Source organism: Bufo gargarizans, chromosome 6, assembly GCF_014858855.1.
Source record: "Bufo gargarizans isolate SCDJY-AF-19 chromosome 6, ASM1485885v1, whole genome shotgun sequence".
Taxonomy (NCBI): Eukaryota; Metazoa; Chordata; class Amphibia; order Anura; family Bufonidae; genus Bufo; species Bufo gargarizans.
Window position 1 is genome coordinate 42,225,781 of NC_058085.1, and position 25,040 is coordinate 42,250,820.

The 25,040-nt window shown below is 44.9% G+C and overlaps 1 protein-coding gene across 1 annotated transcript in view; it reads right to left on the minus strand.

Annotated features, from left to right (window-relative positions):
* Window positions 1–6,496: 6,496 nt before the first annotated feature.
* Window positions 6,497–25,040, minus strand: part of USP43 (ubiquitin specific peptidase 43) — a 41,128-nt gene continuing 22,584 nt past the window's right edge. Inside the window, exons 3-15 of the mRNA XM_044299004.1 lie at window positions 23,924–24,012; window positions 23,532–23,624; window positions 22,032–22,167; window positions 20,926–21,073; window positions 20,257–20,413; window positions 16,053–16,164; window positions 15,606–15,709; window positions 15,138–15,215; window positions 11,750–11,876; window positions 11,272–11,620; window positions 10,999–11,157; window positions 10,494–10,649; window positions 6,497–10,402 (exon numbers count right to left, since the gene is read on the minus strand). Coding sequence (XP_044154939.1) covers window positions 9,402–10,402; window positions 10,494–10,649; window positions 10,999–11,157; window positions 11,272–11,620; window positions 11,750–11,876; window positions 15,138–15,215; window positions 15,606–15,709; window positions 16,053–16,164; window positions 20,257–20,413; window positions 20,926–21,073; window positions 22,032–22,167; window positions 23,532–23,624; window positions 23,924–24,012 — 2,709 coding nt within the window. The 3' untranslated portion in view covers window positions 6,497–9,401. The remainder of the gene's footprint in view (window positions 10,403–10,493; window positions 10,650–10,998; window positions 11,158–11,271; window positions 11,621–11,749; window positions 11,877–15,137; window positions 15,216–15,605; window positions 15,710–16,052; window positions 16,165–20,256; window positions 20,414–20,925; window positions 21,074–22,031; window positions 22,168–23,531; window positions 23,625–23,923; window positions 24,013–25,040) is intronic.

Here is a 25,040-nt window from a genome sequence, read left to right on the forward strand (position 1 = left end):
TCCGACAGCCCTTCCATTATTTGGTCAAGCTCTGCACCAAAAAGTTTGCCGGGTTCATATGCCATGGGACAGAGATTGTGCTTTGAGGTCGTATCGGCCTTCCAAGGTTTCAACCAAAGCGGACGCCTGCCCGCGGTTGAGAGAGCCATGGACTTAGATGCCAGCTTCAACTGTTGTGGAGCTGCGTCACACAGGAAGTCTATGGCAAGGCTGGCCGTCTTACATGAGGCCAGAATGTCGTCCCTAGAGACCCCGTGGTCTAGGTCAGACTGAATCTGGTTGAATCTAGTTTTCAAAAAGTTCGCCAGTTCAGACGAAGAAATCGCAACCGAGGCGGAGGCCGAGGCTGAGGAATAAGCGCGCCTAAGGGCGCAGTCCGCCTTCCGGTCCATTGGGTCTTGCAAACTTGACCCGTCGTCTGATGGGATCAGGGTCCTCCTAGAAAGTTTTGCAATTGCCATGTCCACCTTGGGGACAGGCCCCCAGGAAGATACTTGATCCTCTTTGAACAGTGTTGACCAAAACACAGCCTTGAATCTTTTGGTCAACACTGGACCCTTCTCCGGCTTTCTCCATTCCGTCTTCATGAGGGACAGGAGAGAATCATCTGCTTTAAAGGCCCTAGGCCCCCTAGAGGCAGAGGATGAGGCTTCCCCCGGATCAACGTCCTGGTCCCCCGACCGGACGGATTTTAGTAGCCGCTGGGCCTTCTCCAGCGGGAAAAAATATGAAAACCCGTCCTCCTCATCCGAGGAGGAAGAGGCTGAACCATCTCTCGCCTCCTGACACCCTGATACCTCCATCACCCGCTGGGGGGAGGAGGGAACGATGGCGTTTGGAAACCAGGGTATTCTTCAGCTCTTGTATGGAGGCGTTCATATTGGTCTCCATATAGCCCTTAGCCCAATCGACCACGTCGAGGACCGATGGCTCCAGCTGGGGGAGAGTCTTGGCCCTACAGGGTGGGCACCGGGAAAAATTGTAGGAGTCCTCCAGCACGATCTGGCAGTCATGACACTGCAGGTGACGTCTCTTGCCCGTGGACTTCCTGCCGGGCTCTCGCTCACCGTTCCCGGTAGAAGACATGGCTGAAAATAGAAGAGATATGAATTTAAGCATAATTCAAGAAAAAAAGACCTTTAACCGCAAGCTTCAGGATCTTTACCCAGAAGATCCTAGCAAGCTCTATTGAAAAGTAAAAAAGGTTTTCAGCGAGACAGAGGTTTGCACGCAAACAACTCTAGCACCAACCACACAACTCAAGGTTAACAGATAACTGAGCTCCAGGAGGCTGAACCTGGAGCCTCACCAAGTTTAAATAGGGTGTTTGGGCGCCAAACAGAAGCCCCGCCCACAAAGGTGGCGGGCTAAACCTCTAAAGCTTATTTTTTAGCACTGAGTGAAAAAAAAAAACTCCTAAATTAAAACTTCCACCTGTCCTAACCAGTCCACAGGGGCAGAATACCCCATCTGTGCCACTGGTTAGGATGTAAGGGAACCATAGTTTTTTATCCGATTGTCAGTGGCTAAAATGGGGAAGGGGAACATAAATTTAGTACTCCATGGAAGTCTGGTACTCCCTGAAGCAACCAATAATGCAGAGGCCCGGATGTTCGGGGCACATGTCACACTGAGTAGTGGTGTCTTTCCGTATCCCCCTCCTGTGACACACTCTGCACCTTTTTTGGGTCCGCCCTTCTTTCCAGTATGGGGGACCACACCTGGAAAGTGTTGGCCAGGGACGATCCAGGCGCCTCCAGTTCCCGAGGTACTCCGGCCTGCTCTTTCCCGGTCAGAAAATATCAGGTCCTTGAGGACTGTCTCATAGAACAGAAGGAATGTCCCTGTGTTGCCAGCGCTTCGGGACAGCACAAAAGAGTTGTACAAGGCAATCTGCACCATACAGACAGCAACTTTTTTATACCATGCCCGGGTTTTGCGCATGGCGTAAAATGGCTTGAGGACTTGATCAGGGAGATCAACTCCTCCCATATACCGATTGTAGTCGACGATGCAATCGGGCTTGAGGACCGTTGCCACGGTACCTCGCACAGGGACGATGCCGTTACCGTGGATTGTGGACAGTACAAGGACATCCCTCTTGTCCTTATATCTGACCAGCAACAGGTTTCCACTGTTAAGTGCACAGGTCGCACCCCTAGGGATAGGTACCTGGAGGGGATGGGTAGGGAGGCTGCGTTGATTTTTCCGCACGGTCCCACAAGCGGACGTGGATCTGGTGGCGAGAGACTGGAACAAGGGGATACTAGTATAAAAGTTATCCACGTACAGGTGGTAACCCTTATCTAGCAGTGGGTGCATAAGGTCCCACACAAGTTTCCCGCTAACACCCAGAGTGGGGGGACATTCTGGGGGTTGAATACGGGAATCTGGCCCCTCGTACACACAGATAGTGGCGTCGCCGGGGGGGGGGGGGGGGCAGAGGGTGCCACGGCCCCCCCTACATCATGCTGTGCCCCCCCAACTAAAATGCCCGTGCCCCCCACAAGTGAGCCGCTGCAGTCGGGCACAGGGAGATGAGCTCTTCCATTGCGCTCATCTCCATAGTCATCTGCCGGCATGTGCTGCGGCGGTGCAGGGGAGGGAGAGGTGTGTCCCTTCCCCTTTCTCTGATAGGCTGCCGGCCTAGTGCCTGCAGCCTATCAGAGGCCGGCGCAGGCGGCGCGATGACGTCATCGCGCCGCCTGAGCCATACAGCGCGGGACACAGGCCGGAAGAGGCCTTCATCGCATCGCTGACATGGAGGTATGTTTTTTTTTTTTTTACAACAGTGTTACTGGCAAATTGGGGGGGGGGGGGCTTATTACTGGCACATTGGGAGGCAGCTTATTACTGGCACATTGGGGGGCGGCTTATTACTGGCACATGGGGGGCGGCTTATTACTGGCACATTGGGGGGGCGGTTTATTACTGGCACATTGGGGGGGCTTATTACTGGCACGTGATGGGGGGCTTATTACTGGCACGTGATGGGGGCTTATTACTGGCACGTGATGGGGGGCTTATTACTGGCACGTGATGGGGGGCTTATTACTGGCACGTGATGGGGGCTGTTGTTACTGGCACGTGATGGGGGTTCTTGTTACTGGCACGTGATGGCTGGCTCTTGTTACTGGCACGTGATGGCTGGCTCTTGTTACTGGCACGTGATGGGGGCACTTGTTACTGGCATGTTATTGGTGGGCACTATAGGGGCATCAACTGAGGCCACAAAGAAGGGGTATTTTATATGGGGGGCTCTGTACAGTAGCATTTTATACTGGGACACATTATGGTGGGTACTATGGGGAAGGGGGGAGAGGAGTACTATGGAGTCATCTACGGGGGCACTAAGAAGGGGTATTTTATACTTGCAAATTATGGGGGACACTGAGGGCATCTACTGGGGCACTATATATGGGGCATTTTATACTGGTACATTATGGGGGGCACTAGGAGGAAGGGGGAGAGGAGCACTATGGGGGCATTTACTGGGGGCACTATTTTATACTGGCACATTATGGGGGACATTAGCTCAACTTGGGGCATTACAAGGGGGTATTTTTGCACTGTCACATTATAAGGAGAATTATTTCTATGGGGGGCATTATGGTGGGCTTTATTACTCTCCCATGGTATGACCCCCTAGTAGCAGCACCAGCCTCTTCCTGCTCTGCTATCCCTCTGCCCCTTCTCCAAATCCTTATTATGAAATCTTTCTCATTAGGATTAAACACAACATCAGCTCCACCGAGCCCCCGGCCAAAGTGTGGAAGTGGCGTCCGAGATCCCCAAGGGCCAAGCCAAGTAACTGTAAGTTTTCATGTGAAGTATGTTTGTTATACACATATAGCATACACTGTGCCACACAATATACAGTATACCGCTACACTGTGTAGTCTGTTCTATAAGCACCCTTGTTCTGTGGCGGCGGACAGAAAATAATCTGGAAGTGCCCCCCCCAAAACCAGGCTCTGGATCCGCCACTGGACCGCGGCTCACAGGAGTGTACATTTCTTCTAAACTGTAATCCGTATCCTCTGACCTGCAGAAATCAGCACTTGCTCGATAACAACTAACAGGCAGGACCTGTAGGCTGTAGCCTGGCCCTGTTACCGAAGCTAGCCGAGTGGTGTAAGGTTAAGGTACTAGTAGAGATGACCGGCCGCTTAATCCTGATTTAAAGTTACTGCAGGATATGGATTACAGTTTAGAAATGTCATATGTACACTCCTGTGAGTGGCGGGGAGGGAGATCTGTGGATGACACTGTTATAGAGGGGGAAATGGGGATGACACTGTCATGGGGTGGATCTGTGGATGACACATATAGCATAAGATGCTATATACCAGTGATGGCGAACCTATGGCACGGGTGCCAGAGGCGGCACTCGTAGCCCTCTCTGTGGGCACCAACACCCTGGAAACAGTCTATGGTGTACCAATATGACTTAGACTTTTCCTGGAATTCATCAGCGCAGGGTGTTATGTAGTATTCAGGTTACATTGCCGCGTTGGCACTTTGCGATAAATATGTGGGTTTTGGGTTGCAGTTTGGGCACTCGGCCTCTCAAAGGTTCGCCATCACTGCTATATACGGTATGTGTCATCCACAGATTCCCCCCCCCCCCCCATAGCTGTGTCATCCACAGATCCCCCTCCCTATAAAAGTGTCATCCACAGGCAGCTAGGACATGTTGAAATCTGTGTGATTTTTATTTATTTATTTTTTAAACCACAGACAGCTGGACTTTTCTTCCCTGTTTTGCGGTTTTAGGTATTGGGTAAAGTATCGCAGAATTTCTAAGCGTACTTGTGTAAATATATCGTTGTTATAGCTGCCCCCGCCCCCACTTTTGTCCTGGCCCCCAGTGTGCCCCCCCCAAAATTTGAAAGCTAGAGACGCCACTGCACACAAAACTTGTAAGTGCACCCTGAGGTACTCTCACAAAGTTTGTACAGCTTCACGCCATACCTCGCCCGCTTAGAGGGAACATATTGGTGGATAATGAGTCTCCCCTTGAAAGCAATGAGAGACTTATCAACCGGGACTTCCCTTCCAGGTACATAGGCCTGCACAAATTTGGCCCCAAAGTGATCGATGACCTGCCTGATTTTGTACAGGCGGTCATAGGCAGGATCACCTTGGGGGGACATGCTGCATTATCTGCATAATTGTAAAGTGGGGTCTGGTAGAGGACGTCCCCACTCCAGTAATGCCTGACACTAGGTTTCTTGACTAGGCCCATGTGCAGCACGAGGCCCCAAAACGTCTTCATCTTGGCTGCAGACCAGAGTCCAGCCACCGGGCCTAGCCAAAAAGGAGCCCGGGTGTTGAGCAATGAACTTTGGGGCGTACAGGTTTGTTTGCTCCACCGTCAGATTTACAAAGTGGTCACTGAAAAAAATACTAAAATAGTCATATTCAGTGAAGCCCACTGTGGAAATCTGGATTCCTGGTTGGCCTACAAAATCAGGAATCACAGGCTCAAAACGCTCTGGGGTATACCAGACAAGTTCACCGGCAGGGGGCTCCGGTGGACTTAACTGGTGGGCCGGAAAACTAGTACGAGCCCCAGAGCTTCTCGTACTAGTGTGGGCCACAGGGTCCCTAGCATGGCGGTCCCCTTGCTCCGCCTGGCGGCGTCTCCGCCACCTTGGGGTCTCATCATCATCGCTAGATGATGAGGACGCGGATGACAAAAGGAAAGTGGGGTCATCCTCATCCTCACTGGGGCTTTCGGACTCGGAGGCAAGCTGGGCGTATGCCTCCTTAGCCGAGAACATCCGGAGGGCCATAGGGGAGTGTGTGTGTGCGTGATAAACTTTATTTGGTGTGCGTGTGTGTGGGAGGACGGGTGTTCGCGAACTTACCCTAAACCTAACAGACAAAAAAAATAAAAAAAAGGCCACATTTTTTATTTTTTTTATTCAAACTCACTAATCAACCGTCCGAAGTTGATCAGCGGTGGGGTGTGTGATGCGCTAACAGTGGCTGGACGCTAAGAGTTCCGGCCACAGTCAGCGTACGCAGAAAAAAATAAAATTATATGCTTGTGCCCCCAAAAAAGTTGTGGGGGGGGGGGGTGGGAGGGGTGCAAGCTGCAGCACACCTGGGGGGTCTAGGGTCAGGGTTAAAAACATGGGGTGGAAAGTGGGAGGGGTTTCATCAAATCAAGCATGCAATATCTCGGAAAGCAATGCGGCGCAAACGTTCATTTTTGCAGCACAAACGAATGGTGTATTTCTTTTTGACATTTAAGAACATGGGGTGGAAAGTGGGCGGGGCTTCATAAAAATCTAACGCGCAATATCTCCGGAACCGAACCGGCACAAACGTTCATTTTTGCGGCACAAACCAGCACAAACGAATGGTGTATTTCTTTTTGAAATTTAAGAACATGCTTCACAACTTCACACAGGTGCCATAGGTTGGGCCCAGATTATCTATCCCATGGTTACAAACTAAATAAAAGCAACACACACATTTTGGAGAATTACATTTTAATTTGGAAAAAAAAAAAGACACAAATAGAAATAGATACAAAAAAAAACAATCCAGAAAAATAATTTTTGCATAGAAGTTCATAGTAAAAACACCTGACAAAATTTTTGTACATGTCTCTCTTACCAAAATGTTTGCCTTCATAAGGCCTGTATAGCGACAGACATCATATATCCAGCCATAAGATGCAGCTTTAATAAATAGACTTGACATTCATCTCCCGCAGTATGAGATTGTCCTTACCCAGAATCCTTCAGTGTGCAATCTACCTCGGTGGCAGCCATTTTTTATTTTTATAAAATTTTATTTATTTTTTTTCATTATTTTTCATTTTATATTTCAAGTAATTTTTGTTTTTTATTATTTTGTATTTTAGTTTTTTTTGTTTTTTTATATATTGTTTGGACCATTAAAAAATAAATATTGAAATAGTAGTGATTTACGCCATTATTCTGTCATTTTTTTTCTTTCACCAAGTCACCATTTTGAGTCTCTTGTGTAAATTTAAAGGGTTTGTCCATGAATAGAAAAACATGGCTAACTTCTTTCAATAACAGCTTCACACCTGATCAGATTCACTTCAGTGGAGCTGAACTGAAATACCAGATACAACCTAAGGACAGTGGTGGTGCTGTTTCTGGAAGAAAATAGCCATGTTTTCAAATCCTGGACAATCCCTTTAAGTATATTTCTCCCCACGATGCATTTCATTAGACATAAATGACTTGTACATTGTGTTGTCCTAATGATGGGCAATGTGCTCTTATAGCCTCTAGGTGGCGTTATTGCTTTGACTGATAACGTTAAAAATTTGTGAATGACCTCTTAATTTTCTTTAAAAACAAGTTATATAATTTCATACCTCCCAACAGTCGTTTGTGCATGACTATCCAGCAAACGGGATCATGAAGGGGCAGAGCTTATGTATATCTGCATAAAATGGGAGTGCCGAACATAACGGGGGGTGGGTTTAAAAGGTCGTACAATTTGGTCTTAAAATGTTGTGATATGTGTTAAAAAAAATGTCTTCTAAGGAGATATAGACACAGTGCTTAAAGTATACCAGGTACCAAGACCAGGGGGCAGTCATACATTCAGATTATCCCATAAAACCTTTAAAATGGCTGCCACCTTTTTCATATTAAATATATTACATTTCCACATATAGAAAGAAAACAATTTTTTTTTTATTTATTATTCCATAAAACCATTTTCAGGGGACGATCCCACTTGATTCAGTGCAAAAATGTTGAGATTAATTTTTTTCCCCTTTAAGAATGTATCTGAAAACCTGAGGTGGATTAACATTCAGATTATGTGCGAAACTCTACAGATTTACAAAGTTCTCTGGGGTCGGAAGAAAAATTTACATTTTTGGATCAATCCTTCATATATGAATAGATGCTAAGTACATACACATAGAATTCCTTTAATCCAGAATCTGCCCGGTTACTGGTTAGTAGTGTAATCTATGCAATTAAAAATCCCCAACTTTTAGATTCTGGATTAATGGAACGTTACAATGTGTGTATATTTTAGCCTCACCTGAGATTAAATATTGTACTGTGTGTGCTGTATTATGTCTAAGCATAATATTAAGCTATTACAAATATATATTTTATAAAGGGTATGAATAATTTTGCAAACATTTTATTGCTCTAAGGCTAAAAGACAAAGCAACTGTGCAAAAAGCCCTGATTAAAAGTATTGTGTCTACAGCTCTTCTGCAGATCTGTGTGTATCCATGGTGACAGACTACAATAAACCCATGTGTAGTCTGACCCTATAGTTAGGAAATGGCAAAATGGAGTGTGTCTGCAGGACTAGACTACACACAGTTGGTTTGTTGTCTGTCACCATGGAGACACATTGGGCTGCAAAGGAACTGTAGACACAAGAGAGTTGGAGATTTTTGAGCAAAACTATTTGCAAAGTTGCTTAATTTTTTGCAACAAATGCATTGGCACAATAAAAAAAAACTGTGGTTGCAGAAGTAGACACACCCTTTAAGGTTTTTTTTTCAGTTGTTACTTGTTAAAAGGTACTTGAAACAAGCAAGTGAAAAGTTAATATATTGTAATATAAAGTATATATAAATTACAATGTTTGGGCGAGGTCATGTGATCCTCTGTTATAACTTTATTTATAAAAACACAGAGGACTCCTTCACAAATATTTACTGGTCTGTTTATACTGTCTTCATCTCAGTAGATTTTTCTGTAAAAAAAATAATACAATATCTACATGAGTATAATATCCTGCCATATACAGTGTGCGTCCTATGATGTGGTCTGTAATAATGTGGAATGTAAAAATGTGAAAAAGTTTGCATTTTGATCCACAAAAAATTATTTCGGTGGCCATTTTATGTAGTAACGGTGGCCATTATTGCACATGAAATCATTCTTCATATGTTGGGGGCATCGCCAATTCCTAGGAAATTAATGTCACAAAAAACTCTCTCTCTAGTGCCACCTGTAGGTAGCTATCCTGAGAGCCAATGTCCAACCCATAAAAGAGCCTTGAAACATGACTAGATGAAGTCCTAAGTCATGCTCCACGGCTGATTAAAAGGGCGAGACATTTACTTACCCATAGGTGGCACTATTCTTCCTTCTGGAGGAGAGCTAATTTGAATAGGAAGGAGGTTTCTCCTGCTATGCAGGTTGATATGAAACATGGAAGACCTGCTCGATCATCGAGAGTCTTCTGCTAGAAGATCAGGACCATCTTATCCACTTTGAACAATTTTGAAGGATGAAGGTAACTGTAGTGAATTTTGTGAACAAGTAACACGTAGTCCTATACCAGATGGCAGATGGGGTTATACGAAAGTTTTAGTATGGTGCCAATTTTATCCCAAATCGGCCATTAGGCCCATTAGATGTGAGCAGTCATTAGAAGCTGGACTCAGGCACAGTTTTCTTCCTGCCAAGGGAGGAAGTTTGGTATTTCATTCTTTGCAGAGGACTTGAAGATGTCTTCTCAGCGACTACCTGTCTGGATGACTGATGAGTTGCACTTCCATTTCTGTACAGGGACTTCTTCATGGTCCAGTCTGCTTTTGTCTGGACACTGGTTGAACTATGCGATCTTCTGATGTCCATTATAGATTTATTGTTGGAGAGATCCTCTTTCTGCTTCCAGGGCATCGTACCACTAGTTCTCCCATCAGACACTACAACCCCATTAGATAGTGAAGTCCTTGAGATGCCATTATGGAGCTCGGATAGGGTTGGGATCTCAGAGTTACTCTGTCTCCTTTGCTCTTTCTTCAATAAATTGGTCCTCAACTTGTTTGACTTCCCGTCTGATTCTCCTTCAGAGGGTTTGGTCTTGTCTGCTCTGTTATCTTTTGTATGGTGTTTTTGGTTAATATCTCCCTTTTGACCTGAAGAAGCTTTGACTTTCACAGCATTATTTGGGGGTGAAACAACTGGACTTTCACCACTTGAGGTTCTGTCTTTGCTTTGGGACTGTGTAGACCCATATGCCTTTCTAGCTTGCACAGTACTATCCTGATGGGACAGTTTCTCCTTTGGTTTACCCCTTAAGGTGTCCATCTTTGTAGATGAGGATAATGGTCTGGACTGTTCATTTGTAGAGCTTTTCCCATTGGCACCATTGCCATTTGATTGGCTTAAGTTTAGAGGAACTCCGTTGGCTGATTTTTCTGCATTAGTCATCATGGGCACAATGGGCTCATTGGTGTACTTCGGTCGTCTTCCCGATTCCAAGTATTCCACTAGCTCACGAGTCTCAGGCTTCGCCTTGTCCTTAGATCCAAATGACCACCTGAGAGGCATGGCTTTACTGATGCTCAACTTCAGTTTAGAAGCTGAAGACACTCTCATACTTGCACTGCGGCCTTTCACTCCTCGGGCAAAAGACTTTGACCCTACAATACATGGGAGAACAGCTTAATAACATGAACTATCAAGACAAGTAGGCATCTTCCTAGACATATCCATAAAAGGAAATGTCCATACCTTTCTCCATGTTCATTTCCTTCTCAAGAAAGATGGGAGAGTCTGGTATTTTCGGTACTGGAGTGGAGTTAGTTGTTGCTCGAGACCCAAGGCTCTCTCTTTTGCTTCCGTTCAGCCTTAAGACCCAGTGATCAGACATGGCCGAGCTTGTGGACCCTGCAGTTACATCAAATAATGAGTACATCTCTTGCAAGGTCAATATTCTATAGTCAAGGCTCACCAATTCTACTCCTTAAATCTTTTCAAGATCGCTGTTTACCTGAAGTTCACCACCATGTCCACCTTGGAGGTGTGAATGGGGTTCTACCCTTCATGAGATTTATATTTCCAGCTTGTGATATGGAGTACATAGACTATCTAAGCTCACCCAGTATAGCTCCTGAGGTCATAGAGAGACTAGGAACAACCAGCCACCGACAACCCACTTCCTTCTCCTGATCTTCATCAAGTCTCACTTAGCACCATGAGATACAGTATGAGGAGACCAAAATACAGCAGACCATACCTTTAGCAGAGCTGCTGGCAGACCAGACTGGAATGGCATTCCTCTTTTGATAGAATAGAAGATAGGCCCCTCGGGTGCAGACCTCATCCTCAATAACGTGTTCCACATTGCTGTCATCGTAACTGTACCAGCGGGCATCCACAGAGTTCCGGCAGTAGGCTGAGGGCACGAGAGCATATCATGATATACGCAATTCTATATCAACCACACCCCAAGTTTCAGTGTACCCCGCAAAGGCGATTTCTGACACATCAGGATGGTTTTGGGACCTACCTGTGTAGTGACCTCCCTGTAAGTTTCCATGATGGTTACACACTGCGTACAAATCATATAGTACATCCAGGTTCCCATTGTCCAGTTGGTATGAAGGCTGCTTCCAGGATGACCATTGTCCTAAGGGACGTTTGCTTCCCTGGCCTCGCTTAACGACATGTGGTGCCATATCCAGCCCTCTCAAGGGGAACTTGACTAGAGTAGACAACTTGTTCCTGCGGCCACCGACCTGCCGGAACCTCTTGAGATGAATGATGAGAATATCTGGGAGGGTCCATAGGCTCAGTTTGACTGTACCTTGCTGCAGCACCTTACAGTGGGGACACCTCCAAGCATCATCTGGAGCCAACTAGGACAGAAAGGGTTAACATATGACACCAGTTACTAAAATATAATAGCGCTATTCAATGCGTCTTTATTTTCGGTTGTAAAAAGCAACCAGATCGGCTGCTGTTCAGTATACACCGCTGTGCGTTACCTGCTCCTCCTTTGTATACAGCTGGAAGCACTCGTTTAGGGTGCAGGTCTGCTGCTGGTGATCCAGTTGTTGACTTCTTACAGATTCATCATCCTGAACCACTTCCTCCTGTATACTCCCAAATAATCTTCAAGAGAATCATATAATGGGATAAGATAATCTGTGGCTACACTACAGATTATGTATGGGGGTGTATATTGCATGCATGGATCTATGTGTATATACAGTGCTGCCCATAATTATTCATACCCCAGGCAAATTTTGACTTAGTTACTTTTATTCAACCAGTAAGTAATTTTTTGACGGGAAATGACATAGGTGTCTCCCAAAAGATAATAAGATGTACAAGAGGCATTATTGTGGAAAAAACATTTCTCAGCTTTTATTTACATTTGAGCAAAAAATACAAGATGTTCCGCACTGTGGAAAATCTCAGAGGACGTGGTCGGAAGCCAAAAGTGACACCTGTGCTGGCCAGGAGGATAGTTAGAGAGGTGAAAAAGAATCCAAGGATCACCACCAAGGACATCCTGGTGAATCTGGGCTCTGCTGGTGGCAATGTCTCAAGGCAGACAATCCAACGGACACCACTTCTCTAGATAAAGCACAAAGCTCGCTTGGCCTTTGCAAAAGCTCACCTGGACAAAGAAGAAGAAGACTTCTGGTCTTCTGTGTTATGGTCAGATTAAACAAAAATTGAATTGTTTGGTCACAGTGATGTTTCCTTCATTTGGCGTAAAAAAGGAGAAGCCTTCAACCCATAGAACACCATCCCCACTGTCAAACATGGTGGTGGGAACCTAATGCTTTGGGGGTGTTTTTCAGCCAATGGACCAGGAAACCTAATCACAGTAAAGGGCACCATGAAAAAAAGAGCAATACATGGGGATTCTCAACGACAACATCAGGCAGTCTGCAGAGAAACGTGGCCTTGGGCACCAGTGGACATTTCAGCAAAAATAGTGAAGAAATGGTTAGCAACAACAACATTAAAGGGATTCTGTCACCTCCCCTCAGCCAAAAAACGATTTAAAAGCAGCCATGCAGCACAGCTTACCTGGATTAGGCTGTGCTCTTTTATCTTGAAATCCGTCCAGCAGTTACTTCAAAAAACGACTTTGATCAATAAGGAAATTTTTTTCTTCTTAGCGAGCCCAGTACCGCCCCTCTTTCAGTACCCAGCCCACCTTCCTTGTATTTTCTAACCGCCTCCAGCCTGCCACAGCCTCCCCTCCCTCTCCTCCCCCTCCCTCACGCCGAACGAACTCTCGCACAGGCGCAGTACCCACTGAGGGCTGCGCCTGTGCGATCATCAGGAGACTGAGGGCGGCAGCTTCATCTTCGTCACTGGGCATGCGCCGAGCCCAGTGACGTCCGATGCTCGCTCTTCCCTCAGTCAGCAGGGAAGAGCGAGCATCGGACGTCACTGGGCTCGGCGCATGCCCAGTGACGAGGATGAAGCTCCTGCCCTCAGTCTCCTGATGATCGCACAGGCGCAGCCCTCAGTGGGTACTGCGCCTGTGCGAGACTTCGTTCGGCGTGAGGGAGGGGAGGGGGAGGAGAGGGAGGGGAGGCTGTGGCAGGCTGGGGGCGGCGGTTAGAAAATACAAGGAAGGCGGGCTGGGCACTGAAAGAGGGGCGGTACTGGGCTCACTAAGAAGAAAAAAACGCCCCTCTGGGCACCTTCAGGACGCATTTCCTTATTGATCAAAGTCGTTTTTTGAAGTAACTGCTGGACGGATTTCAAGATAAAAGAGCACAGCCTAATCCAGGTAAGCTGTGCTGCATGGCTGCTTTTAAATCGTTTTTTGGCTGAGGGGAGGTGACAGAATCCCTTTAACGTTTTGGAGCGGCCCAGCCAGAGTCCAGACTGGAATCCAATTGAGAATCTGTGGAGGGAGCTAAAGATCAGGGTGATGGCAAGAAGACCCTCCAACCTGAAAGATTTGGAGCTCATTGCTAAAGATGAATAGGCAAAAATACCTGTGGAGACATGCAAAAAGCTGGTCTGCAATTATAGGAAGCGTTTGATTGCTGTAATAGCCAATAAAGGCTTTTCTATTGATTATTGAGAAGGGGATGAATAATTTTGGGCTGGACACTTTTTGCTCAAATGTAAAAAGCTGAGAAATGTTTTTTCCCCACAATAATGCCCCTTGTACATCATCGTATTATCTTTTGGGAGACACCTATGTCATTTCCTGTCAAAAAATTACTTGCTGGTTGAATAAAAGTAGCTTTAAGTCAAAATTTGCCAGGGGTATGAATAGATATGGGCAGCACTGTAAGTGTGAATGTATATATGAATATACAGGCGAATGGGTTTATGAATGTGCAGGTAAGATTACATGTGTATATACATTTAGAGGCAGGTGTGTGTAAAAGAATGTACAGACGTGTGTATGTATGAAAGCACAGGCTTGAGTGTGTATGAACGCACAGAGGTGCATGTATGTGTGTATAAATCTACAGGTGTACATGTGTGTATGAACGCACAGAGGTGCATGTATGTGCGTATAAATCTACAGGTGTACATGTGTGTATGAACGCACAGAGGTGCATGTATGTGCGTATAAATCTACAGGTGTACATGTGTGTATGAACGCACAGAGGTGCATGTATGTGTGTATAAATCTACAGGTGTACATGTGTGTATGAACGCACAGAGGTGCATGTATGTGTGTATAAATCTACAGGTGTACATGTGTGTATGCCTGTACAGGGGGGTGTGTGTATGATTGCACAGGTGCTGGCATGCGTGTATGAATGTACAAGTGTACGTCTGTTTGTGTGTATAAATTTAGAGGTGTGCGTGTGTAAAGGAATATACAGGCATATGTGTGTATGTATGAAAGCACAGGCTTCGGTGTGGTTGAATGTACAGGTGTATACACGAGTGTATGAATGCACAGGGCAAGCCTGCATATTAATGAATGAATGTATATTCATGTTTTTGTGTATGTATGGGTGTACAGGTGTGAGTGTCTGCATATAGAGGCATGAGTCTGTGTATGAATATACAGGTGTCTGTGTGAGAGTATAAATGCACAAGCAAGTCTGTGTGCGTATGAATGTATATTCAAGTGTGCATGTGTGTATACGAATGTACAGGCATTCATGTGTATATATAAGAATGCACGGGCACTCCTGCATAGGTGTGTATATATGTATGTACAGGCGTGTGTGTTTGCAGTAGAGTCTGTGTGTATAAATGTATAAGTGTGTATGAACGTACAGGCGTGCATATTAATGTATACTCCTGTATATGTTGGACCGTGTCAAGAGGTAAAAAGCCAACTACTGGGAGGCAGGGCTTATCCCACTGGTATGTGTGCATGTATGTACCTATATGGATGGATGTCGTATGTGTATTAACACCTTTACATACCTCTCTTTGACTCTGGGCTCCCATTCTATAGCCAGCTTCACATGAGGTGGTCCTCCAGTCCCGCATAGTTGCAGAGCCCTTCCATAATAAGAAGAAGAGGTCAGTGACGGGTCGGGCCATGCCACGCGGGTATCTTTACGCTGCTTCGTTCTCTGCACTTCTACTACTACTTCCTCGGACTACTACACCCGCCGGGTCAGAGCTGGAATCGCCGCAGCACAACCTTTTCCATAATTCACATTGCAAAATGTCCTTCATGTGACAAGAGGTTGCAGTACCCGAAAATGGCCAGCAGGTGGCAGCCACTGAAAGGACAGGTGCAAGCAACCCTTCCAGTGCCAGCACTATCCAAATATTATACTGGAAGCTACTGGCTGCAGATATTTTAGGAACTCCGCTTTGCGCTGTTGCCTCATTTGGCATATGGGGGTGCAGTCACGTTTTAGGGTGGTCTAATGTCCCACTAACCTGCTCACGGATGGGTGCTGAAGGGGTCGGGCATCCTTGGATGACAAATAACAGCTGCTCACTGGCGCCCCCACCACACAGACATTGAAGATCACTCCTCCGCCCTATAGGTAGAGAACAGAGATGAAAAGAATTTCTGCAATACAACAGCAAAGCAGCCACAGACTAGAACTGCAAAACCTGTGGAGGTAAAGGGGTAGAGCGGGATTAGAAAGACGTGGCTGCTTTCTCCTAGATACAGCGCCACACCTGACCATAGGTTACTGCTAGTACTGCAGCTCATCTCCACCAAGGACATGGAGGCTGATCTTCAATACCACACTCAACCTGTGGACAGGTGTGGCGCTGTTCTCCGAAGAAAGCGGTCCTGTTTTCCAAATCCTGGACACCCCTTTATTTCCCATGTGGTGACTTGCTAGGTCCCACAGTATCTTTAAGGGAACGTACTGAAGGGTGAGCGTCACTCTTCATCAAATATCGGATCTTTCCCAAGATGCTTTGCTCCAGTTGATCCCAGGATACTGCCCTGTCCTCCCGTAAAACCAGTGGCGGTCCAAACCTGGCCAAAACAAGACAAAAATAAGTTCCTCCTCCATATCCAAGACCTTCACTGCACAATTCATGTAGAATTAAACGCCCCATAGATATACCATTCTGGGAAATGACTGTACTCCAAGAGCAGAATAGTGAGTGCAGCTCTGGAGTATAATACAAGATGTAACTCAGGATAAGTAATGTAATGTATGTACACAGTGACTGCACCAGCAGAATAGTGAGTGCAGCTCTGGAGTATAATACAGGATGACACTCAGGATCAGTACAGGATAAGTATTGTAATGTATGTACACAGTGACTGCACCAGCAGAATAGTGAGCACAGCTCTGGAGTATAATACAGGATGTCACTCAGGATCAGTACAGGATAAGTATTGTAATGTATGTACACAGTGACTGCACCAGCAGAATAGTGAGTGCTGCTCTGGAGTATAATACAGGATGTAACTCAGGATCAGTACAGGATAAGTAATGTAATGCATGTACACAGTGACTGCACCAGCAGAATAGTGAGTGCAGCTCTGGAGTATAATACAGATATAACTCAGGATCAGTACAGGATAAGTAATGTAATGTATGTACACAGTGACTGCACCAGCAGAATAGTAAGTGCAGCTCTGGAGTATAATACAGGATGTAACTCAGGATTAGTACAGGATAAGTAATGTAATGTATGTACACAGTGACTGCACCAGCAGAATAGTGAGTTCAGCTCTGGAGTATAATACAGGATGTAACTCAGAATCAGTACAGGATAAGTAATGTAATGTATGTACACAGTGACTGCACCAGCAGAATAGTGAGTGCAGCTCTGGAGTATAATACTGGATGTAACTCAGGATCAGTACAGGATAAGTAATGTAATGTATGCACACAGTGACTCCACCAGCAGAATAGTGAGTTCAGCTCTGGAGTATAATACAGGATGTAACTCAGAATCAGTACAGGATAAGTAATGTAATGTATGTACACAGTGACTCCACCAGCAGAATAGTGAGTGCAGCTCTGGAGTATAATACAGGATGTAACTCAGGATCAGTACAGGATAAGTAATGTAATGTATATACACAGTGACTGCACCAGCAGAATAGTGAGTGCAGCTCTGGAGTATAATACAGGATGTAACTCAGGATCAGTACAGGATAAGTAATGTAATGTATGTACACAGCGACTGCACCAGCAGAATAGTGAGTGCAGCTCTGGAGTATAATACAGGATGTAACTCAGGATCAGTACAGGATCAGTAATGTAATGTATGTACACAGTGACTGCACCAGCAGAATAGTGAGTGCAGCTCTGGAGTATAATACAGGATGTAACTCAGGATCAGTACAGGATAAGTAATGTAATGTATGTACACAGTGACTGCACTAGCAGAATAGTGAGTGCAGCTCTGGGGTATAATACAGGATGTAACTCAGGATCAGTACAGGATAAGTAATGTAATGTATGTACACAGTGACTGCACCAGCAGAATAGTGAGTGCAGCTCTGGAGTATAATACAGGATGTAACTCAGGATAAGTAATGTAATGTATGTACACAGTGACTGCACCAGCAGAATAGTGAGTTCAGCTCTGGCGTATAATACAGGATGTAACTCAGGATCAGTACAGGATAAGTAATGTAATGTATGTGCACAGTGACTGCACCAGCAGAATAGTGAGCACAGCTCTGGAGTATAATACAGGATGTCACTCAGGATCAGTACAGGATAAGTATTGTAATGTATGTACACAGTGACTGCACCAGCAGAATAGTGAGTGCAGCTCTGGAGTATAATACAGGATGTAACTCAGGATCAGTACAGGATAAGTAATGTAATGTATTTACACAGTGACTGCACCAGCAGAATAGTGAGTGCAGCTCTGGAGTATAATACAGGATGTAACTCAGGATCAGTACAGGATAAGTAATGTAATGTATGTGCACAGTGACTGCACCAGCAGAATAGTGAGTGCAGCTCTGGAGTATAATACAGGATGTAACTCAGGATCAGTACAGGATAAGTTATGTAATGTATGTACATAGTGACTCCACCAGCAGAATAGTGAGTGCAGCTCTGGAGTATAATACAGGATGTAACTCAGGATCAGTACAGGATAAGTAATGTATGTACACAGTGACTGCACCAGCAGAACAGTGAGTGCAGCTCTGGAGTATAATACAGGATGTAACTCAGGATCAGTACATGTAAATATTCATCGCATCTCAGAGATGAGAACCTTCGGACAGGTCTCCTTTAGTAAAGAATTCGTAGGTTCTCAGCAATGGAGATACGAAATGTACAGCAGTGATTATGGGGTCTGGGATATTCTAGACTGTATCACTAATTGGCTGTCTCTATAATGTAATAATATTTAATCCTTTAAAAACCAGTATACATAACATTATATTCCATACATTACTCGCAATAAATCCCTATTTATAAAACGCAATTTAAAATGATGCTATACTAGTATAGGCTTTGTATATAATCACATTTATCAGAACGCACAGCATAGTCACGGTCCCGCTAATTGCTATCAGCGCGGAGCTCACGCACTGGCAAAAAATATTTATGTTCCACACCAACATATAAGCAAGGTATCTTATTGTTCCTGATTTAATCAGAAAACATTCTCCGTCGTTTTTATCTGGACTTATGGTAGTATTATTATGGTCGTCTTTACAGAGTCATGATATTAATAAATCCCAGAGTTGCCGCTTGGTGGTTGATTCCTATGTGAACCACGCGGTTATTTACGCGAGTTACTGCAGTTGTTACTTAGGCTAGTTTCACACTTGCGGCAGGACGGATCCGACATGCTGTTCACCATGTCGGATCCGTCCTGCGGCTATTTCGCCGTGCCCGCGGACCGCCGCTCCGTCCCCATTGACTACAATGGGGACGGGGGCGGAGCTCCGGCGCAGCACGGCGGTGCACGGAGAAAGCCGCCGGACTAAAAAGCCTGACATGCAGTAATTTTAGTCCGGCGGCCTTTCTCCGTGCAGCGCCGTGCTGCGCCGGAACTCCGCCCCCGTCCCCATTATAGTCAATGGGGACGGAGCGGCGGTCCGCGGGCACGGCGAAATAGCCGCAGGACGGATCCGACATGGTGAACAGCATGTCGGATCCGTCCTGCCGCAAGTGTGAAAGTACCCTTAGTCGCTCACTTTCAGAAGTAATGCAGACAGTCATAAAGAAGGGTCTGGTAAGTAATGATGTTGTCCTCTTACCGGATTTCCAATGTTGTTTATAGATTTAGATGACTTTGTTAGCATAGATCGCTCTGCTGATCAGGCCGCTTGTATTCGCGCTGGGTGCTGCTCGTGGGGGCCGGCACCTAACCCCTGGCGCATGTGGGTGGTGTGTCTCTGAAAAGCCGATCGTGCTCCGTAGCTTCAGGATTAGGCCTCATGCAGACAGCCGTGTGCACCCCGCATCACGGATGCGGACCCATTTACTTGAATGGGTCCACCATTTCGGAGATGCGGTACAGAGTCACGGAACACCGGAAGCACTGCGGAGTGTTTACGTGGTGTTTCTTTCTGTTGTTCCACACCGCAAATAAATATGACATGTCATTTTTTTTTATGGTGCGGACACACCACGGACCCATTCAAGTTGAGTGGGTCGGGCCCCCTGCACGGATGTTGCCCGTGCATTGGGGACCGCACAACGGCCGTGTGCATGAGGCCTTACCCCTTGATACAGGACCTTGCGTTCTTTAACTTTTGCTGTGTTTTTTTATCTCTCTCCCAGACGCGTTTCGAAACCTTCATAGGTTTCTTCCTCAGTGGTCAAAAATATCAATTTTAACCGCGTGGTTCACATAGGAATCAACCACCAAGCGGCAACTCTGGGATTTATTAATATCATGACTCTGTAAAGATGACCATAACTCCAGATAAAACTGACGGAGAATGTTTTTTGAATAAATCAGGAACAATAAGATACCTTGCTTATATGTTGGTGTGGAACATAAATATTTTTGCGCAGGTTGGCCATCCCTGGTCTAGACTTTCCTCAGCCTGGAATAGCTGATACCAGGGAGCAACAGGCATACATAAAATCCAAGATCAAATGGACTTTCCCTTTAAGCCCTGCAGATGTACCTTGCTGCCTGCTGACTCCCACTTTCCAAATTGCACAGAAGTAGAAGAAGTTTAGAACTTGATGCCAGGAACTCAGATGAGATGGAGCCTCCTCCAGGTAACTTTGGCACATCTTGATCGAAGCAGCGGGGGGAGGAGGGAAGGCTGTGAGGATACCCTGCAAGACGGAAGAATTAGACCAGTTCACCACAATTACCAGTAACTCCAGCAACGACACAGAATCCTCCCAGCAGACCGTGGGTTTATCACTTGTGACACCATTTGAAGTTCTGATCAGATCTTGTACGATAACAAGTGATTTATGGGACTGCCAGCCTCTTCTCCATGTTGTCACAGCCACGGCCACTGTTAGCAACCTCACCAGACAGTTCCATAATGCCTCCCAACATTTTCTTGACTATTGATAGGGCACTTTTAAGCCATGCCCACAATTTGCCCAGGACCACCTACTTTATGCAAAATTATTTAAGCACCACCCACCTTATGACCCATTCCATGGGACAATCCAATGAAAAATTGGATGATTGGGAGATAGATAGGATGACTTAGCTAAAGGAAAGTGGAATTCTGCCCATAATAGTTCATAATTTAACCCATAACTAAGGTTTTCCATTTTCAGTGGAGATGCCCTTTAAGGCAGCAGCCTGACCCTTCAGCTTTGGAACCCACCTGAGCTCCTACTAGAGGCCGATAGTTTGTTTAAGGCCAGAGGGACCTGAATGGCGTAGATCGGGTCTCCTTCAGCAATGGTGTTCAGGTCTTCATCATCGGAGAAGGATCTTTGGAAGCCGCTGGAGTGTAACTCAACGAGGATCACCTGCAGAGACCAGGTATAGGAGGGTTACCTCATTTTCTGAAATTATCTTTTAAATGTATTTTTTTTTCCTTTTTTTACCCATAAAGGGACTTTATATTTATGTTGATTTTTTTTATTTTATTACAATAAACTGGCATATTTATGTATGAGAGACAGCCCTAGGGATCTCTGTCTGGGCCCAGGCTGTCTTCACAGTGATATGATGCCGCACATTGTTGGGATCAGGGGTGAGCACCACCAATGAGGCGAGTTGAGGCGATTGCCTCAGGCAGCACCAGGTAGAGACAAGAGGGTGGCAGCAGAAGGGGGATTATCTGCAGTACTGGGAAGCACAGTGGGCACAGTATGTGGCACTGTATGACCCTGTATGTTTTGTAGCTCTGTATGTAATGTTTTCCAAGTATGTCTTTAACAGTATGCCTGGAGGGAAGGGGTCAGTATAAGAAATTGGCATTGGGGGGTTGGGGGGGCTGTTTCAGTTTTCACTTCAGGCAGCAGAAAGGCTTGGTGCACCCCTGGTCTGGATCAGGTTTGATTGTGGCACCGAGCAGCATACTTACCTACTTTGCAGTTGGTAAATTTGGAACTAACCCATCCTGAGGATAGGCCACCATTATGAAAATCCTGGATAACCCCTTTAAGACCATTGACATACCCATAGTTGCCAAATTTGCAGGGACTTTCCCTAATTTTCAGAGACAGTCCTGGCAAATTCGGGCTGTCCCAGGCCATAAATGGGCAGGGCTTATGTAAGCCGCATCTATCAGTGGGTGTTCTCGGTGGGTTTGGCCAGTCCCATGCAGAGCTTACATGCATACTATCAGGTCAATGTGCAGGAAAGGGTTAAACGATAAACCATACCTGAGAAGACAATCAGTGTCTTGTCCATAAAGTACTGGACAATCGGATGCCAGGCTAAGGAAATATCTAGTTTTTGCTAAATCACAAAAGATATTACCTGATCTGAAGGAACTTTGCCCAGATCGGCCACCATCTGACGTAGACTTGCAACGGTGCCAAACAACGGCACGGCCAGACCTATGCGGAGGAACCGCTGCTGCTTGGTTTGGAAAACTAAAGTAACGTTCAGGGCTCTAAAAAAAAAAAATAAAAAATGAACATAGGATCAATATGGTGGCCATATTGACTTCCCAGCACCCCATAGAATTAAGAAACGCATAATTATAGACTGGAAAAAAACAGATTAAAAAAAATACCCAGAAAACATTTTCAGTAATTTCATGAGTAATGTGTAAAAAAAGTAAATAATAATAATGACATTTAATTGCTGTGATTAGTAAACTACAATTCCCAGTAATCCACGTAATAACACAGTTCCGCTGGGTCATAGTCGGAGGCAGCTTAACCCCTTCCGCTCCATTGCTGGCTCTTATCAAGACACATATAGAGAGTGGGAGTCAGAGATATTATGTGAAGCGACAAACTGTAATTATTTGATGCCTTCCCTCACTACGTCCTGTATAATTTCATATTGGGGTACTTTCACACTTGCGGCAGAGGATCCTGGCAGGCAGTTACATCGCCGGAAGTGCCTGCCGGATCCGTAAAAACATATGCAAACTGATGGCATTTGTCCGACGGATCAGGATCCTGATCTGTCTGACAAATGCATTGAAATGAGAGATCCGTCTCTCCGGTGTAATCCGGAAAAACGGATCCGGCATTTATATTTTTCATATTTTTTTCGATCTGAGCATGCGCAGACAGCAAAAACTGATCCGTTTTGCTGGAACACTCGGAGCTGGATCCGGCATTAATCCATTTCAATGGGAAAAAATGCCAGATCCGGCATTCCCGCAAGTGTTCCTGCACGTTTTCAGAATTTTAGCATACTGCGGTATTATCTCCGTCCTGAAAAGGCAAAAAGACTGAACTGAAGACATCCTAAAGCATCCTGAACGGATTGCTCTCCATCTCCATTCAGAATGCATTAGGATAAAACTGATCAGTACTTTTCCCTGATTGAGCCCCTAGGACGGAACTCAGCACCGGAGAAGAATAACGCTAGTGTGAAAGTACCCTTACGGCCCTAATTGCAGACCGCCTACCCACTTGCCGTGAAATTGAGCAAAGACTCAATTTTTGTACCATTTGTAACTCCGTATTCTCTGATAATAAATAGTTATTAATAAAATGAGTCTTTTCCACGGGTCAAAAAACAAATATTGTCACCCATATTAGTAACTTAAGAAAAAAAAACGCCATTGGCCAGACTCTGCTTTATAATATAACTGATACACAATGATTATGTTAAGTTTTACAACAGGCTGTAAAGAGAGATGGTCTTTATTAGCTTTATTAGGCTACCTGTGGTACTGACATCTAGTGGACAATATGGAAACTGCAACACTGAATAATTCATTTTTACCACAAAAAAGCCTTAAACGTGAAAAAAAAAATGGAAGAAACCTAGAATATACTTATGATATTTCCTCACCTTGTCTGTCGCAGGGGAATGGGCAAAGAAACGCACAGGAAGGGGTCATAAGTGTCGCTCTGCTTCTGGCAGTGCGGACAAGTGAGGGAAGATCTGAAAGGACAAAGAGATTAATCCTGACCTGGATGCAAAATATAACAAACAGTCGTCAATTCTATATATAGATAATATGGAGCCAGGCGAGGTGTCTGTGGATAGGTAATTACAGTGGTGTCAGCTCCTTAACCACTGGGAGGAACGGCTATTATCTCTCTTTTGGGCAGCAAAATGACACCAGATGACATCATAATCTATATAATTATTCAAAACAAATGGACAAAAAAGTAAAAAAAATAAAACAATATATTTTTTTTTATTATACTAAAAGTTGAAATGTTTACTCTCTAACGTACCTGTACTGAGCTTGAAAATGCTCTTTGACAAAGCTCTCCGTGGGTGAGGAGGGTACGGAGCTCACAGAGCCGTGATCGGAACCCGGGGGCTGCAGAATACAAATAATCAATACTGTAAAAAATAAAGAATATAAAATATACAATATAAAAATGTAATCCTACAGTAATGCTTCCCGCTGTGGTCAGGACAGGACATGACCTGGTTTGTTGGAAGGACCTGGAACATAAAGGGTTAACAATTGTCTAACAGGTGGAGGCAGGGCTCAGACTGATGAAAGGTACTGGATGGCTTAGTTGAGGAAGTGGGAGCAGCAGTATCTTCCTTAGTAGTGTTGCGCAAACTTGTCATTCAAGTTCAGCGTACAAGGTTCAGGTTATCGAAGAATTCCGTTATGGATTTCGCTACCACGGACCATAAAGTTATGGTCCGTGGTAGCAAAATCCATAACCGAATTTTTAGATAACCCAAACCTTGTATGCTGAAAACACAAGTTCGCTCATCCCTACTCAAGTCAGTGGCTTGGTCCTTGGGAACAGGTTTAGGATGAAGCAGTAGTTGTCATATCCTGATATATTTGTCAACCCTCAGGTACTACTAATATAAGGCCTTCTAAGACCACCATGTATATGACAGCACTTCTCATGGGAACGTGTACAATGTGAAAATGTACAAGAATATAACTACAATAATACTGCTCCTATGTACAAGAATATAACTACTATAATACTGCTCCTATGTACAAGAATATAACTACTATAATACTGCTCCTATGTACAAGAATATAACTACTATAATACTGCTCCTATATACAGGAATATAACTACTATAATACTGCCTCCTATGTACAAGAATATAACTACTATAATACTGCTTCCTGTGTACAAGAATATAACTACTATAATACTGCTCCTATGTACAAGAATATAACTACTATAATACTGCTCCTATGTACAAGAATATAACTACTATAATACTGCTCCTATGTACATGAATATAACTACTATAATACTGCTCCTATGTACAAGAATAGAACTACTATAATACTGCTCTTATGTACAAGAATAGAACTACTATAATACTGCTTCCTATGTACAGGAATATAATACTGCTTCTATG